At 57.1% G+C, this 17246-nt stretch overlaps 1 protein-coding gene across 1 annotated transcript; it reads right to left on the bottom strand.

The window, feature by feature from the left end:
• Positions 1-210: 210 nt before the first annotated feature.
• Positions 211-8910, bottom strand: LOC136993990 (antigen WC1.1-like). The gene is made up of 11 exons (XM_067310031.1): positions 8550-8910; positions 7201-7509; positions 6656-6970; positions 5294-5611; positions 4897-5211; positions 4148-4462; positions 2757-2894; positions 1936-2031; positions 1409-1492; positions 722-874; positions 211-467 (listed from the first exon to the last, which is right to left on the bottom strand). The coding sequence occupies exons 1-11, from the start codon at positions 8908-8910 to the stop codon at positions 211-213; spliced, it is 2661 nt and encodes an 886-aa protein (XP_067166132.1).
• Positions 8911-17246: the final 8336 nt, after the last annotated feature.

Below are 17246 nucleotides of genomic sequence, written 5' to 3' on the forward strand. Positions count from 1 at the left end.
CACTGCTGGTTCTTGGTGCTTTGCTCTCCCTGATCAGCCTTGGGGACACTCCCGCCACCTGGGGAGGGAGGCACCAGCTCTGGATCAAACCTCCAAAGGGTTTAGTAAGAACAAATACCAATGCACGCTGTAAAAGTATGGGAATAAAAATAGAGGAAAGGCCCAGCTGTTTCTGCTGCCAGTGGGAGAAGGGAGAGCGCTCTCTGGCACTCACTGCTCTCCCAGCTGCGCAGACCTCTCTTCTGTCCCCGGTGCTCCCAACTGCATGGCAGCGGTGGGCTCCCCTGGCCCTGGGCTCAAGGACCGTTTGGCACCAGGGCCCTGTCTCTCAGCCTTGGTGTCCTCATGGGGATGTGCCAGAAACACCTCTTCAGCATCATCATACCCCGTGTCCATGGAGGGCAGGGATGGGGCGGCTCTCTTGTCTCCGGGGGCCCTGTCACTTCCTCGGGAGTGCAGGCTCCACCCTGGAAGCAGCAAGGACACTGCATTGCAGTTTTCCCCATGCGGGTGCCCCTCCTGGGCTCTATATCCACTTCCTCCCCCTCCCCTCACTGCTCCGAGACATCCAGCCCATTATCCCACCCCACTTTCCCCACCAGGAAAATACCTTGGACAGGATCCCTCCCCGTCCCGAGAGGTCGGGATCTCAGTACGCAGTGACACTCTGGGCACTGGGGACGGCAGCCCAGGAGCCGGCAGCACTGCATTTCCCCCTCACCTCTCTGTGCCTCCCCGGGCTCGTCTCCCTCCTCTGCTTCCCTGGGTGTTTCCCAGTCTTGCTGCCCAGGAACAAAATCCTCCCTGGGCTCAGAGACTTCCTTGGCATCATCATAGTCATCTGCTGGGTCACCTCTGGGCAGGATGGGGACATCTGAAAGGAGAGGGGAGCTGTTGGCAATGAGAAGAGCCCTCCCGCAGAGCAGAGGAAGGAAGGAGGTGCCCGACCAAGGGGCTGAGATGCTGGTGCTGGCAGGGCTACAGGAGACCCTGCGTTCTGCCCACCTCCCCTTGGGTACAGGAGTGTGCGTGCAGCAGTGGGGATCCCTCTTGCCCAGCCACAAGGCTGGCAGTGTCGGGCTCTGCCCTGGAGCTGGCTGTGAAGGCTCCCCGTGTGCCTGAGGAGATGTCGGGGCCTGGAGGCATGGCTCCTCGGGGCGAATTCGGGACCTGCTGGAGGCAGGGATGGGTCGAGCATGGGAAGTCCCCATGCGATCCCTCAGGGCACAGGGCTGCAGGTACCCAGATCCAGTGGGCACATCCAACCCTCGCCCGCTCAGTACAGCTCTGGAGTCACACACGAGGGCAATTCCTCCCCACCACGACAGTGATACTCAGTGACACCGCTGGCGGTCACACAGCTACGGGGAGGAGAGATCGACCCTTCCTCTGCCTCCCCCTCCATTACCTGGGGCTGACCCAGCACCATCCTCCTCCTCGCTGTCCCCAGGGTCGGGCTGCAGCTTGGTCAGGGACCCCTCTGAAGAGGAGCCTGCGGAGAGGAGCAGCGGGTGTTATCGGGGTGAGCTCTGCTGGCCCTGTTCATGGCCAGGGCTGCTGGGAAGGGGGACCTACACAGCAGGGACTGCATGGGGAGGAGGGCTTGGGGCTTGCCCTGCTCCCGTGGGACAAACCCCATCTCAAAGGGCCTTTCAGAGCTGCCCTAGGACGGCCCCTTCCCTCACCCACCAGGTACAACCCCGGGGGTGCAGCAGGAGAGGCAGGGAGGAGCTGTGCCCCTGGCTGCGATGGGCAGAGCTGGTGGGGAGGAAGCTCCTCTCCTGAGCCCAGCACTGGGCTGCTCTCCCCGCAGACCCCGTGGCCCCAGCGCTGCGGGGACCACTGGCCTGGGAGCTGCCGAGGTGCTGTCCTGGGTCAGGGCTGAGGGAAAGGGCCCTGCAGATGTGCTCCCTCCCAGCAGCGAACCACACTGACCTGAGCAACCAAACTTTGCCTGTTTCTCCCATGTCAGGCTGTAGTCAATCTCCTGGTACACAGCCTCAGAGAAGGACTCCAGAGACCTCGTGGAGCCTGGGGACAGAGGCAAGGTGGGCACAGGGACATGGGGACAGGAGACTGGACCCCAATGTGCTCACCCATCCCTTCTGCCTGGGCCAGCCCAGGACACACCCCACAGCCTGGCCCCACTGCTCTGTCCACTCATCTTGGCCACATCCCTGCTGACAACAGCATCCCTGTGCATATGGTCTGGGGCAATGGCATCCTCACGCTCTCCCTTCAGGGACAGCCCCATGCCCCTTTTCACCCTGAGTCACTCCCTCCTCGGACCCTGGAGCAGCTCCCGCAGCTCCTCTCCCTGGTGAACTTTTCGCTCTCTGCCAGACGGCTCCTGGCATGGGTGCGAAGGGATGGATGCAGGGAGAAGCCCAGGGACCAGACACCCGCACACAGAGAACCCCTGCCCTGCGTGCCTCCCAGCACCGCTCCTGCCCCACGGCCTCCCCTCCAGCTCTGACCAGAGTGGGGCCAGCAGCATCCCCAAAGGTCTCTCGCTGTTCCCATCTCCCCCAGCCCCTCACTGCCGTTTCTATCCTCCCCCGTCACCATCTCCTCCTGTGTCTCGACTCTCTCCACCCTGCTTGCTGCTGTCCCCAGCCAGACAGTGAAGGGGCAGGGATAGGGCAGGAGGCAGCACCCCCATCGCACCTCTGTCTCTGCCCCTCATGGACACCCCACAGCACCCGCAGGGCTGCCAAGAGGCGTCGCCCACCTGGGACCGATGGGGAAGGACCCACCTCTGCGCTGAGCTCTGGCACTTCTCACTTGCCCCACCAGCAGGGCCAGGATCAGGCACAGCAGGGCCCCCAGGATGATGCAGATGATGACAGGCACTGAGATTCTCCTGCTATCCTTCTCATGGCCCCGGGGCAGATCTGCACAGGCAGGGACATGAAGGAGGCAGCTCCTAGCCTGGGGGAGGTAGGGACTCAGGGACACCCCAGTCCTTACCCCCCACACATGGCAGCAGGGGGTGGGGGCACAGAGGTGGGTCATGGGGCAGCTCCCACACTGCTGGGGGAATCACAGCCCTCCCCAAAGCTACCCGTTCCCACCCCAGGGCCTCCTCTCCAGGGCTTCGCACCCCAGCACAGAGCCCCTTCCCTCAGGCTGCAGCTCACAGCCTGGCCTGGGGAGATCAACCCCCAGGGAGGAGGAGAGGTTACCTGCTCGGGGGTGTGACATTATCGTCCTGGGTGGAGCTGCAGGGCAGAAAGAAACAGAGATGTCAGAGCCCCTTCTCTCAGGCTGCAGCTCACAGCCTGGCCTGGGGAGATCATCCTCCAGGGAGGAGGAGAGGTTACCTGCTCGGGGAGGTGGCACTGTCGTCCTGGGTGGAGCTGCAGAGCAGAGAGAAACAGAGATGTCTGTGGGTGTGTGTGTCAGCGGATGTACCCTACAAGTCCCCTCTGAACTGCCCTTCTCTGGGTCCCTGTGACAGCACCCAGGGCCTCTGCTCTGGGCCATGGGGAGGACAGCACCGGCAGCCCAGGGGATGCACCCAGGGAGCTGCAGGAGTCCCACGGGCAGAGGCCTGAGGACACCCTGCCCCACAAACTGCTTCAACCTCCCAGTGCCTCCTTGATCATGCACAGCAGCTGAAACCCCCAGTAATTCAGTGTATACCAGCATGGCACTCAAGGCTCACCCCCAAAGAGACCATGGTTAGCAGAGGAGCAGACGGATGCTCCCAGAGGGGAGGCTTTCCTGAGCTCTGGTGCTGGGGGCAGTGCCCAGGGCAGTGCCTATTTTCCAAATAACCCACAGCCACCAGGACCGGTGTCACTCTTCCCATTCCCTCAGCAAACCACAGCCATGAGCAGGATGCTCTGCCCAGACTTTCCAAGCTAAAAGCTGGTGGTTCTGGTGCTCTCTATCGAAAATAAAGAGCAACAGACACCTCCAGGAGGTGTCCAAGATGAGGGGGAGGAGACCCTGCCTGCAGGTGCCTCTGCCCCTCCTTGGGCTATGCGGGGAACTCAGGACAGCTATTGCTGAATGAATGTGGGTCACCCTGAGAGCTGAAATCTTGCTCGTGTCACTACCAAGCTCTTTCTCTGCATTGCACCTTGCTGAACAGGGAGCAAGACTTGGTGTGAGCTTTGTGCCCAGGTGGCTCCAGCATTACCATTGCAGGTGATGTGGGTCTCTTCTTGTTGGTCATCACATGACTGTGGGTTCCAGGGAGAAGAGGGGCACTGCCAAAAGGAACTGGTCCTCTTCCCACATTCCACATGATCCAGCCACGTGGGGCCAGACACCTTGCCATACTGCTGGACTCTTTCAATGGAGCCTTCATCTCCACAGCCCAGCTCTTTGCACACCAGGGACACGGTGGCGAGAGTCATTGAGTTGGAGCAAACACTTCCCCACGTCCCGTTGTAGAAAACCTGCAGGCGCCCAGAGCAGCCATTGCTGTTCTCCAGCCTCAGGGCCACAAACTCTGGAAGGAAAGGCACAAAGTGGGGGAACAAGCTGGTTCTGGGGTGCGGAGAGAGAAACCGCAGGCATCCCTGGCAATCCCTCTGGCTGTTCTTTGGCAGCCGAGGGCAGGAGAGTTACTCCAAGAAGCAGGGACCCTTCTGGGCACTCCAGGGCTCAGACAGGCAGAGGGCACTGCCAGCAAGTCACCATTTCAGCAAGGGAGCAGAGAGCAGTCCCTGAGGTGCAGCAGTGCCCTCCCCTCTAGCCCCTGCGCATGGCTGTTCTCTCTCTGTAACCCTGAGTAAAGGCCGGTGGGGACTGTGCATGGGTGCCCCTAGGACGGGGGCAGGAAGGGGGCTCGGGACAGCCAGGGACAGTCCCGGCCATGCCCTGCTCTCCCCTCATCCCTACCTCCCCACGCACCAGGCTCCCACCACCGCTCCCAGCACACACCTGAGCAGACAACTCCTGCGTCCTTTTTGTGGGGGCAGTTGTGCTGTCCCCAGGTCGCGGCAGGGCAGTCCCAGAGAGCAGCTTCATCCCCAGAGCAGTTCACATCGTCCAGCCAGATCTGCCCGGAGCCTTCCCCGTAACGAGCAGAGCCGACCACCTCCACAGCCACCCCGCAGTCCAGCTGGTGGCAAACAACGGTGGCGTCGGACAGGTCCCAGGAGTCATTGCAGATGGTCCCCCAGGTGCCCTGGTAGTAGATCTCCACTCTCCCGGCACAGCGCCCTGTCCCGTTCACCAGCCGGACCCGCCGGCTCCCTGCAGCCCGGAGAAACCCCAGCTGTCAGGGTCTCGCGGCCCTGGGGAGCACAGCTCAGCAGGGACTGTCAGAGTGACTCACCTGAGCAAACCACCCCCACGTCCTCAGCAGTTCCTGCTGGCGCTGCCTCAGGCAGGGAGATGTTGCAGAGGGTCAGGTGAGCCTCCTTCCCTCCACACTGGACCCTTCTCAGCTCCACGGGGCCCGTCCCTCCCTCAGGCTTTGGCAGGTTGTAGGCTCGCTCTGCCTCTCCGCACTGGAGCTGCCGGCACACCACGCTGGCATCATTCACGTCCCACTCGTCATCCAGGACTCTGCCCCACGCCCTGTGCAGCGCCATCTCCACTCGCCCGTCACACCGGCTCCCTCCGTCCACCAGCCGCAGGGATCCCAAGGGCCCTGCCCAGAGACAGGGGAAATGCCCTGCACCCTCTGTGAAACCAGGCAGCCCTGCACCCTGCCATGTGTCTCCCATTTCTGATGTCCTTGGACACCCTGGAGCTCACCCAACTGTAGCCAGCTCACAGTGAGGAGCTCAGGGATGGGAGTTTTCCAAGGCATTTTTTATTTTCTCCAGCCACTAAACCTTGCTCAGCCATACGCTGTCATTGCTCAGGAAGGTGCAGAGATGGGAAAGCATGGGAGGTCTGGGCAAATCCCAGAGCCACCACATATGTCCTAAATGGCACATGTGGAGCAGCTCCAGCAGGAGGAAGCAGTGGCCTAGCCAATGGCCTGGGCAATGGACAGGACGAGCACAAGCCTTGCTCCCGTCTCCACCCTGCGGCTGGCACCTGCTAAGATAGCTGGGGAAGAGCCCACATATCTCTGCCCTTCTGCATCCCCATGGATTGGGGACTTGGAGCTTGTGTCTTTGGCAGGAAGCAGAGGAAGGGGGGCCTTTCTGAAAGACACATTGAGTTTGGGGTATATGCTGCAAGAAGCCAGGGCAAATCCCAGCCCTGCTCTGCTGCTCAGCCCCAGGCATTGCTCCTGCTGGGCGAACCCAGGGCACTCCCTGCAGGTGGTGGCATCAGGGTCTCTCTGCAGGGCTCTCTGCAGGTCTGGGATGGGTCTGTGTGCTGCAGGAGGGAGCAGAGGGTCCTTTGCAGCCACCGTGAGTGGAGGTGTACCCCGCAGCCCTGTCCCGTGCCTGTGCCACAAGAGGAACGCAGAGGAGGCCAGGCCTGGTGGTGGCACTCGGCGCCTGAACCACCTGTCCTGGGGAGGCAGAGATGCCTCCTCCCGGCTCAGTCCTTGCCTCTCACAAGGCAAAGTGGTCTTCCTGAGCAGGCAAAGCCCTTTGAATCCCTCCGTGGAAAGCCAGGGTTGCTCCAGGAAGAAATACAGGTTCTTGTTGCCTTGGGCTTCCCTGCTTTGTTGGCTTGCTGTGTCACACACAAGGGGCAAGTTGGGCTAATCCTGTGTTTTCCCTGCACTCACCTGAGCAGAAAACACCAGCATCATTGTCATGTGAGCATTGGGAGGCCCCCAGGGCAGTCACAGGGCACTGTCCCAAATGGGATTCGGTCCCCTCGCAGTGGAAGCTCTCTCTCCAGACAGGGCCCGTTCCTCTCCCAAAATGCCCTTCTCCAGGAACAGACTCAGCAAATCCACAGTTGAGCTGATGACAGAGAATGTGGGCGTCGGAGACGTCCCAGCGAGAGTCACAGAGCGTCCCCCAGGTCCCCTGCACCTGCATCTCCACTCGCCCCGAGCATACTGTGCTGTCATTCACCAGCCTGAAGCCTGCAAATACTGCAAAGCAGAGAGAGGGCAATTAGAGAGGATGGCTTTGTGCTCTTGCACCTCCAGTAGCCAAAGAGGGAAATGCCACAGAGACGCAATCCCATCTCCTTTGCCTGCATCACTGGAAGATTACAGACAACTCCACGCCTCCTGTACTCACACCATGCTCAGCATGGTCACTTCCCCCCTCCCCTACCCCACAGCGCACAGCTCACAGCACCTCCTCCCTGAATGCTCACGTGTGCAGGTGACACCAGCGTCGTTCGCATGGGTGCAGGTCTGGTTGCTGAGGGACCTCCAGGGGCAGGAGGAGAGGAGGGATTCATTCCCCACACACTGCAGCTCTCTGTCCCAGATGGGACCGACCCCCTCTCCAAAGTGAGCTGCCCCGGGCACGGACAGGGCTCTGCCGCACTGCAGCTCCCTGCAGATAACGTCGGCTGCTTTGAGATCAAAGTGTGAGTCACAGACTGTTCTCCACTGGCCTCCATCTCTGATCTCCACACGTCCTGAGCAGGGGCTGTCCCCTCCAACCAGCTGCACAAATCCTGGAAAAAACACCAATGGCAGGGAGCTCCCAGAGGCTTCTGGCAGTTACATACCCACTTCCCACATCGTTTCCAAGGCAGCCACATCCAAAATGCCCCGTGAACATCCCGGCAGCAGCCGTCAGTGGGTGCTGATGACACAAACCCTTCAGGGCCTCCCTCACCTCCTCTCACACCTGCAGAGTGCTCCAGGGCTTGTGTCTATCCCGGAACCACAGCCACAGGCACTGCTCAGAGAAATGATGCTGCCCCAGAGGCCAGCACTGCCTGCCACAGGGTCCCCTGGCACAGCAGCACCTGGTCAAATGGGCCCAGGTGCTCACGGCTCCTGCAGCCTGCTCAGCCCCTGCGGAGCTCAGGGCCAGGCTGGGGAAGCACCTTGGAGCAGCCCGAAATGCGCCCTGTTTCCAGGGCTGTCCTGGGGTGTTGAGGTGTCTGGGAGGGGAGACACGTGCCAGGCACAGAAATGGTGCAGCTGTAACTGGGTCAGTGTCTGGGCCAGCTGCCCCCTCTGACATGTGCCCGGAGAGGGCTGTCCCCAGGCAGGGCCACAGCACGCTGCCGGGGGTGCACATGGAGCAGGCCAACGACCGGGCAGAGGAGCAGGAGACCCACGGGAAGCCCTGGGCCACCACCAGCTCTCACTGCAAAAGCAGGTGCAGATGAGGGTCAGTAAGCGCTGGCAAAGCCCTGTGGCACAGGCCAGCGTGGGGAGCCAGGAGTTGTCCCTGGTGTCTAGGGCATGGGCACCCTCAGCACTGCCTGATGGGTCCTGGCAGAACAGGAGGAGATTGATGGAGAGCAAAAGACCCCGTAGGGCCGGGTGAGGGATTCATCTTCCAGCCCGAGGCACTGCCTGAGGGTGGCTGAGCCCCCTGTCCCCTGCAAGGACATCAGTAGCAACAGTCCCAGCTTGGCAGCAAGAGGAGCCACGTCAGCGCCTACATAGGTACACACACATTTCTCCTTCAGGGCACATCCCAGTTAACGCCCTGATCCCAGCCCCGACCCCAAGCGGGAGGGACTGACTGACTCCTTACCTGAACAAATCACTCCAGCATCCCAACCATGACCGCAGTAATGTTTTCCCCAGCCAGCATGACTGCACTCAGACAGGGCAGTCTCGGTGCCTCGACACTCAAGAGTGCTCAGCCAAATCGGGCCAGATCCTGGCCCAAAATGTACGTTCCAAAAATCTTGGAGAGCAGATCCACAGTCTAGCTGCTTACAAACCACAGCAGCATCTTCCACGGTCCAGCCATAACCACACACTGTCCCCCACTGCCCCCGGTGTTTCACCTCCACTCTCCCAGCACAGCGCCTGCCTCCAGCCTCCAGCCTCAGCTCTGCAGTACCTTCAAACACAGACATGGAACTGATTAGGAGAGCGCAGAGCCCCATTGCTACCACTGTGTGGGATCCTCTGCCTGGGGCCAAGTTCCAGGCACTGGGGTGTGAGCCCTCTCCCCTGCGGGCCGTCCTGGGGTAGTGTTGGGGTGGGAGCCCTCTCCCCGTGGGCTGTGCTGGGCTCGGCTGGGGGATGCCCAGCTCTGACCCTGCTGGGACATTCACACTTCACAGCCCTCAGCACCTCCTCCCACCCCAGCAGCCCAATCCACCCTGCCCATGCCCACGTGGACACCGTGCCTAGCTGCGCACAGGGCACCCACTCCTCCACAGAAAAGTGCCCCAGGAGCAGCCCTGAACCCCCAGGCCTCTCCACACACTGCTGCTCCTCCCAGGGCCCCAGCCCCATGCCCACCGCCTGCTCTGGGAACCACCCAAACCCACCCACACCCTGCAGGGTTTCCATGTCAGGGAGCACTGAGATGATCCCCATGATCCCTCCCAACCCACGTTCCCTCCTTGCACATGGGCATGAGCCCAGCCCCTGCTCTTGGCCAGGACTCCTGGGAAGGACACCTCTCTGCTGGGCTGTGGGTGCAGGTGTCCTGGTCCCCTTCACTCTGCAAAGCACAAACTGCCTTTCCTCGGGCCAGGCACACCCTGAACCCAGGGCAGCGAACACCAGAGAAACCCTCCTGGGCACCCCGGGGGTTGGCTGTGCCCCGGGGATCGATGAGCGCTGCAGTCACCAGCTGACCCACTGCCAGCTCCAAGGGCACAGCGCTGGGGGAACAGGGGGTCCCCAGAGGATGCCCAAGGATGAGCTGTCTCTAAACACACTCAGGCAATGACTACCACAGCAGCACAGCAGCCCTGGAAGCACAAAAACCCTTCTCCTACCCAGAGAGGCAAAAGCAAAGGCACAGGCTGCATGGACTTGAGCACCTTCTGCCCCTTGCCTCTTTGGGCTGGGGGAGGAAACCCCATTTGCAGAGGGAGCCCAGTGACCTAACTGGTGCCCGTTGGCCCCAGGGCTGTGGGACAAGGAAGCAGGCACTTACCCCTGCAGAGCTGCACCCAGAGGAGCAGCCACAGCACCCGAGGGACGAGGACTCCCTTGGCCTCCATCCGCAGCCTCCTGCCCTGCTGGCACTGCCCTGCTGCAACCCACTCCTTGCCACAGCTCCTGGGCACTCGCAGGGGACAACAAAGACAGGAGGGCAATATATATCTGCAGGTGCTGGCCCAGCTGCACGAGGAGCCAATCGAAGCAGCATTAGACATTTTTAGACATTATCAGGAGCCATCTCCCTTCTGACACAGCCCAGCCCTCCAATGAACTTCTCCAGTGCCGTTCATGACCATATATGAGGGATGGCTCCGATGCGGATGTCACATCGCTGCACTGGGGCATCATCATGGGACCCACCCCTGTGGGACAGGGCAGATCGTGGTGGGGAAATGGCTCTGCCACCCCTTGTACCCCAGTGTGGGGACTGGGAGCTTTGGGCATCTCGTCCGCTGTGTGTACCCAAGTGGCCAAGGTGCGAGTGTCCTGTTGTCCCTGTACCATGGGGACCATGGAGCTGGGACTGCCCCTGGGGTGGGCAGTGTCATGAAGGGAAGGAAACAGCCCCAACCCTGCTACAGCCCCACTGTGCTGGGAGCAGCAGCAGTGGTGAAAGGCCTCGTTACCATGGCCAGAGCCCCTTCCCGTGAGAATGAGCTTGTCGATCCCTTCCCGCACAGCCCCGCAGTGGGTGCCTTGGCTGGGAGCAGGGAGCTGGGGCATTTCACTCCTCTCACAGCAGACAGGGAAGCCCAGGCGTTCAGAGCCCTCCCTACTCTCAGGGTGTTCACCCAAGGGCCCGTTATTCCCTCGCTGGGGCTGCTCGGGAGATCAAAGCATTGCCTGCAGGTGCACAAACCACAGCCCACGTGACGTCAGCAGCCCCCGTGCCACACTCTCCCTGCAGCAGTGCCTGAGCCAGGAAGATGGTGGTTTCTCTCTCGGCTCAGTGCCCCATGCAGTGTCACAGCAGGTCTCCACTGTGCCGGCTCCAGCCCTGGACCTGCTTCCAGGGATGGGGCTGCAGGGGCTGCTGCTGCTGCCTTTGCAGACACAGGTGCTGCACCCAGGTCCTGGAGGGGGATTTTTCTCCTCAGGTGACCAAACTCCTCCTGGGCTTGTGGATTCAGGGCCAGGCAGGGGCATGGCTGTCCCCTGTGCAGCAGGGTCCCAGTGCTCACAGCTCACAGCACCTTCACAGCCCACAGCCACTGGCACTTGGCACCTCTCCATCTCTCTCTAACTGCCGTCTCATAGCACACCATCATTTATGCAAAACAGCACACACATTTCAACGCAGATTTCTCCTTAGTTATGCTGCATCTCACACCATCACACCATTCTGCTATTGCACACTTTTATACATTACACTTTCACATACAGTTATGTGTTTTCCTTTTCCACTTAATGAGTGGATTTCTGTTGAAGAATTTGGGAGCATTGTATTAGGCTCTTTGAATAGTATTGTGGCTTGCTTTCTTCATGTTACTGTATTATTTTCCCCTTTAATGGGATGCTGGCCTTAGCCTCTCAGGAGCACTTTGCACTTATTTACCTTCCCCTCCCTTCCTTTCCCAACAGGCACATGGCTTGGATATTGATTGTCAAGTCACTGGTTCCATAGGGCCTGATGGGCCAGCAGCAGGCACATGGCTGCGACACGTGCTTTTGAGGGCATTCCTGCTAGAGTAACTGATAGGCCAGCAGCAGCCACATGGCTTGAACGCTGGTTGTCAGGTCACTACTCCCTGAAGAGCTCACAGGCCAGCAGCAGACACAGGCCTTGGATGTTGATTCTGATATCACTTCTCCCACATCCCTTGATAGGCCAGCAGCAGACACAGGCCTTGGATCTTCAATGTGAGGTCAGTTATGCCTCAGTACCTGATAGGCAAGCAGCAAGCACATGGCTTGGTTGTTGACTGTGAGATCACTTCTTCCTGAGTACCCGATAGGCCAGGAGCAGCCACAAGGCTTGCATGCAAGCTGACTGCTAGGTCCCTGCTCCCGCAGTACCTGAGAGGCCAGTAGAAGGCACATGGCTTGGATCTTCATTCTGAGGGCACTGCTGCATTAGCATGGCGCATCAGGGACACAGAAGGGACAGGACTAGACATGGAAGCAGTCAGGCCCCCCCCAAGGGCCTGAAAACACAGCAAGGGCCATTCTCCATCCCTTGAAGTTGCTTTTGTTCCCCCAACGGCTTTGAAAATGCACTTGCTCTGAACATCCATTTTCAGCCCTGCTCATGTTCAGTTCCCACCTCAAGGAATCTCAGGAAGTGCTCCCAAGGGGCTTCCCAAGGACAAAGCTCTCCTCTCCCTTGTGCCTAACCTGCTGCCAAAAAGAGGCCTCTGTGCGCATTTTTCCCAAGCCTTTTTTTTGGCGCTGACATTACCTCCGTCTCCTCCAAGAGTCTTTGCATCCATTCTCCAAGCAGAACATACTCAGACAGAGCATTGGACATGTTACTGTCTCAGAGGTGATATTCAAGCAAGTGTACACATGAAGAACAGAGACCCAGTACAGACCCTGCAGGAAAATCTAACAAGCTCCCTGCTATTGGACAGGCGGAATTTCTACAGCACACGCAGCCTGGAAATCAGAGATTACTAACGCCACTGCTCACACCAGCTCTGGACTCATTTAGTGGCCTATGAAAGTCTTGCTGGCTCCCTGGCAGGCTTCAACCTTCTAGCCTCAAAGAAGTACAGAGTCACACTCAATGTCCACAATTGCCAGAGGACAACATCCTCATTTTAAAGGTACCAGTACTAAAGAATGATAATGGAATGGAATAAATTCATGTGCATGCTGCTGCCCGATGAGCCTCTCTGACAAAAGTGTCCTCACAGAAGACATCCAAGCCTTTTGTCTCAGACAGAACTGACCTCACCAATGCTTACACCCACCATATGCCTTCTGCTGACCTGTGCACTTCAGAGACAGAAGTTTCTGCAAAATAACTTCTCCAGCCATGAACATGCTGCTGGCCTATCCGCTTCTCACACATGCGGTTTTCTCCCTCTCTTCTCTCCCCTTCGCTCACTCTCCCTCTTCTCTCTCCCCTCTCCCCCACCCAGACCCCACCGCTTCCTCCCCTCCCTGAGGGCCCTGCATGCTGGACTCTGATTGGCTGACAGTGCTGTCAGTCCAAGGGAGCCCCGCCCTGCTCCTCTTGCCAGCCAACAGGAGGGCTGCACTGGGGCGGTGCCATGGCAACCTTTCAGCCAGGAGAGGTGGCCATCAGCCCCCCTCCCCCGCCCGGCAGGATGGCGCCATCTTAGAGGCGGCTGTGCGGGGAGTCGGGCGTCCCGGGGCCTCGGGGCAGCCCGGCGCTGTGGCCAGGCACGGACATGGCTGCGGCTGCGCTGGAGACCAGCCCTCCTAGAGCAGAGCTGAGGCAGGGCCTGAAGGCCCAGGGCTGATCTTCAGTGGTGGCCTGGGCCCAGAGCAGGGGGTGTGGGGGGAGGCCCAGGGAGAGGCTGCTCAGGGTCGTTAAGGCCTGTCTGTGCCCTCAGGGCCCTGACTCGCACGCACAGGGACACACCCGGTAAAAGGGTCTCTCTGCTGGCTGCTCCTGGCCAGGGGCCTTTCCAGTAGCTGACCCCAGACCCCACGGTCTCTGAGGTTGCTGGCACCCTCAGCTCACAGGCCCCATGACCGCTGGCCCCTTCTCCAGTGGTGGCACTTTGACCTCCATTCACACACATGCACACAGAGTAGAGAGCCCCTCAGCCTGGAGAACAGCTGGAAAGGGAGTCAAGGGAAGACAGGACGGGCTGCAGTTACCAGGCACAGACATGGCCAGACAAGCTGACTGACCAGGCACCTGTTCACGAGCAACCGGCACCTTTTATCCCCTTTGCCCTCTGTTTCTCCACATTGCTTCTTCCCTAAGCCAGTTTGATCCCTCCCTTTCACCATCTTTGGTCCTTCCCCAAAACGTCCCGTAATAAGTCTCCCTCAATTGCAAAATATTCTCCCCGGCGTCCCCTATTGAGTCCCACACCTCTGCAGGCAGTAATCCCCTGCAAGGGGGTCTGCAAGGTGGTGCAGGGAGACCATTGACTCATGTGGTGGGTGTCACACCAGGACAAGGGGTTGAGGAGCCGGGTTCAGGTGCTCCGTTGGTTCTGATGAGGTTATGGGGGGTTCTGCTGCCTGTCATTGTTCCTCTGCTCCTCTGTGTTTGTGGAGATTAGCCTTTAGTCCCATAACCTATCACAAACCAGGAAGGAGAGGAAGAGCTGCCTGCTTCAGCAAGACATGCTTGGATCAGCTAGTAACTCGGTGCATTGCACTGCAGATTGAAAAGTCCGGTCAGAAACTGAACTGCAGCTAAATACACCTGGAAAAGCAAACAAGGCTGAAGAGGCTTCTGAAGTCTGGCATGCTCTTCATGAAACTTCACTTTGTAAACTGGACAAGCCGCAGTTCTCCAAGTCGCCATGGCTTTCCTCACATTGTACAAGTGATAGCCCTCATCCTTCTTGTGCAAACAGCGGTGTGAACGAGATGAACAGGAACAAACAAAAGTGCTCTAAGCCTTGGAGAGAATGAGTCTCCTTACCCATTTCTTTGTAGCTGGTGGGAGCTCATCCTAGGTGTATGTAGCAAGGTATGTGAGCCTTTGCTACCACCTTCCTTTAAATGTTATGAGAAGGAAAGTTTGGTGTGGCAAGCTGGAGTCTTATCTTGACTGTTGGTTTCTTTTGGATAAATGGAGTGCTTCTAAAGGGAGTCCTTCTAGATCCTTCCAAACGCAGCCATAAAAGGGGGAGAGAGCAAGGGGAAAAAAGTCTTCTATGGAGAATTTAATTCTGGGACACATGAGGTAAGCTTGACTGGCCCTCTGAACCAAGTATTTGGAAGGAAAAGGTGACTTTTTTCAGGAACCCCTAAGTTATGTGAAAGACTTTGCTGCAATAACTTTTCCAAAGACCATCATTTGCCTGCAAGAAAAAATTGCCTGCAAGAAGAGTGGGGTGGGGGAGGTTCAGCTTTGAAAGACTTTTCTTTGTGAGTTCTTCCTGAAGGCTACCTCTAGGCTCAGAAGTAAATCCAAGTTTTCCTGCTGACACTTGCCCCACGATGAAGCCAGGAGAGTTCTACAATCAAAATGCATAGGTAAGGCAGAATTTCCTTCTTAGCAGAACATACGTGGTTCAGAGAGTTACCTTCATGTTTGCTTATTTCCTTCAGAATTTTCTCCTGGCAAAATTGAATGTTTCACTAGACATTGTACAAGATCAATGAGAAAAACCATCCCACCCTCTTCTGACTCTAGCCTTGACAAAAGCCTGCAAATATGGACACCTTACAAGGGAGTGTATTTCTCTACATCCAATCTCTGCTAAACTTCCAACTGGAAAAGGAAGTGTAACAGCAGCATAATGAGTTATGTCATGCTCGATCTACCTCTGAAAGTCTTCAGGGAATATGAGCATGTCAGTATCTTAGAACTGGCATCAGCCTATTCAGTGCAAGTCTTCAGCTTGTGTGCAAATCCTGCATCTTTTCCCCACTCTTTTCAGATCTCTCTCCCACTTTGGTCTTTGAGATCTTACTCCTGAGTCCTCAAAATGTTACCAAGTTTGGAAAGGCACCTACGCGTAGACCTGTGTCTGTAAGGTACCCACCACACCTGAGTCCTGAATCTTTCTTGTAGTTTATAGGCTTTTCTCTGCAAAAACTTGCAGAGTGACTAAAAGAATCCTTCTTAGGAAGCCTGTGTACAATGCCGTGAGAGTGACTAGGGCCTTTCTCCTCTTTTCGAAAAGAAAAAGAGGTATTGTGCTTCCTGGCAACAGGAGGGAAAGGTATTCAGTAGGAGGGCTGAGAATTCTCTATATCCTCCTCGCTGTGTGCTATGTCCTTGTAATAACTGCGGGGATACAGGATCTCTCCATAATACGGTGCTGTTGGGGTTGCGGAACTTGGAATTTTGGAACCTTTGTTCCCCAGCAGCACATTTGTGTCCCTGTTACTATTTCCTTGTCGGCTGTGGTGCTAGAACCTTTGTTCCTTGCTCAGATAGCAATCTACTCTTCCTCTGCCTACAAAGCTCTCTCCTGTAACTAGTGTCACCGAAATCGGGAGAAAAACTCCTTAACACCAATGTAGCATTAAGAAGCAGGCATTCTCTTTATTACGGCGCCAGCTATACGGGGGATAGCTCCACCCAACGTGCACACCGTGTGTCGCATCATCTAAAGTTTATATTGTTCTATCCTATGCATATGCATTAAATTTCCAGGAATGATTATACATATTCATTCTATTTCCTAGAACTAGTTACTACATTTACATAATCATTACGCATGCAGTCTGAGTCTCTGGGGGTCTTCTGTGGGGGTCTCTGGTGGTCTCTGGTGGTGTCAGAAGAGGTGTCACTCTGCGTCTTGCCATGAACTTTGCTCTACTTTTCCATACATGGTCTCAACTTGGCCTGCTTCCTTGTTGGAGAAAAGCTGTCTTGTTCTTAACCTTGGCTCCAACTGGCTTCTGCTGGTTTAGCTGTACTTTCTCAGGATGTATCATTCCCAGCTGCACTGGTGTCCTTGGGTATGTTTGTCTGAGGCTCCTGTTGAGACTCCTTCCCCAAGCTGGTAACAGTTCCCCCTTTCCCCCCCATTTGAGACTCTTTCTTGTCTGGGCCTTTTGGTAACACTAGTGTTAACATGTCTGTTGATTTCTGAATTGTACTTGTATTCCTTGGGATTGTGCAGCCAAGCTGGTTTGACCAGAGTGCTTTGCAAGTAGATAGCCATGGCTGTTTAAGTCTTCCCAGACTGAGAAGGCATGTGAGAGGAAGAGTTGTAAAGGCGCTTCCCATCGAAAGACTGTGACACAGCTCATGTTTGACTTGCCATTGCTGTCTTGGATGTTGGATTATCCTTTGATGAAAGACCTTCATACTAGAGCCTCTTGTGTCGATGGCCTCTGTGGTGCTTCCCCTTGTGACTTCCAGCAGATTTGCGCTCCTCAGCAACTGTCTCAGTACGAGAAACTCCTTCAGTATTAATCAGTTTTTGTTCCATGCTTTCAAAAGTTGAAATGTTGTTTGTACCCTGGTGGAGTTAGGACACTGAAGAAGAATGGACTGCAGACCAGCTGAAGTAGTTGTAACATTTCTGCATTCCTGTCTGGGGCTTAATTCTCAAGGGGCCCTTTGGGCAGCCCAAGCTGGCATTGTTTCCTAGGAGATTTGCAATGTAACAATAGTGGGGTGGCCTGTCTAACGTAGGTAGTCATGGAAGAAACTTTACACCCCAGTTAAGAGAAGAATAGAGAGTCTTTGTATGTGAGGAAAGCAGTT

Source organism: Apteryx mantelli, chromosome 23, assembly GCF_036417845.1.
Source record: "Apteryx mantelli isolate bAptMan1 chromosome 23, bAptMan1.hap1, whole genome shotgun sequence".
NCBI classification, from domain to species: Eukaryota; Metazoa; Chordata; class Aves; order Apterygiformes; family Apterygidae; genus Apteryx; species Apteryx mantelli.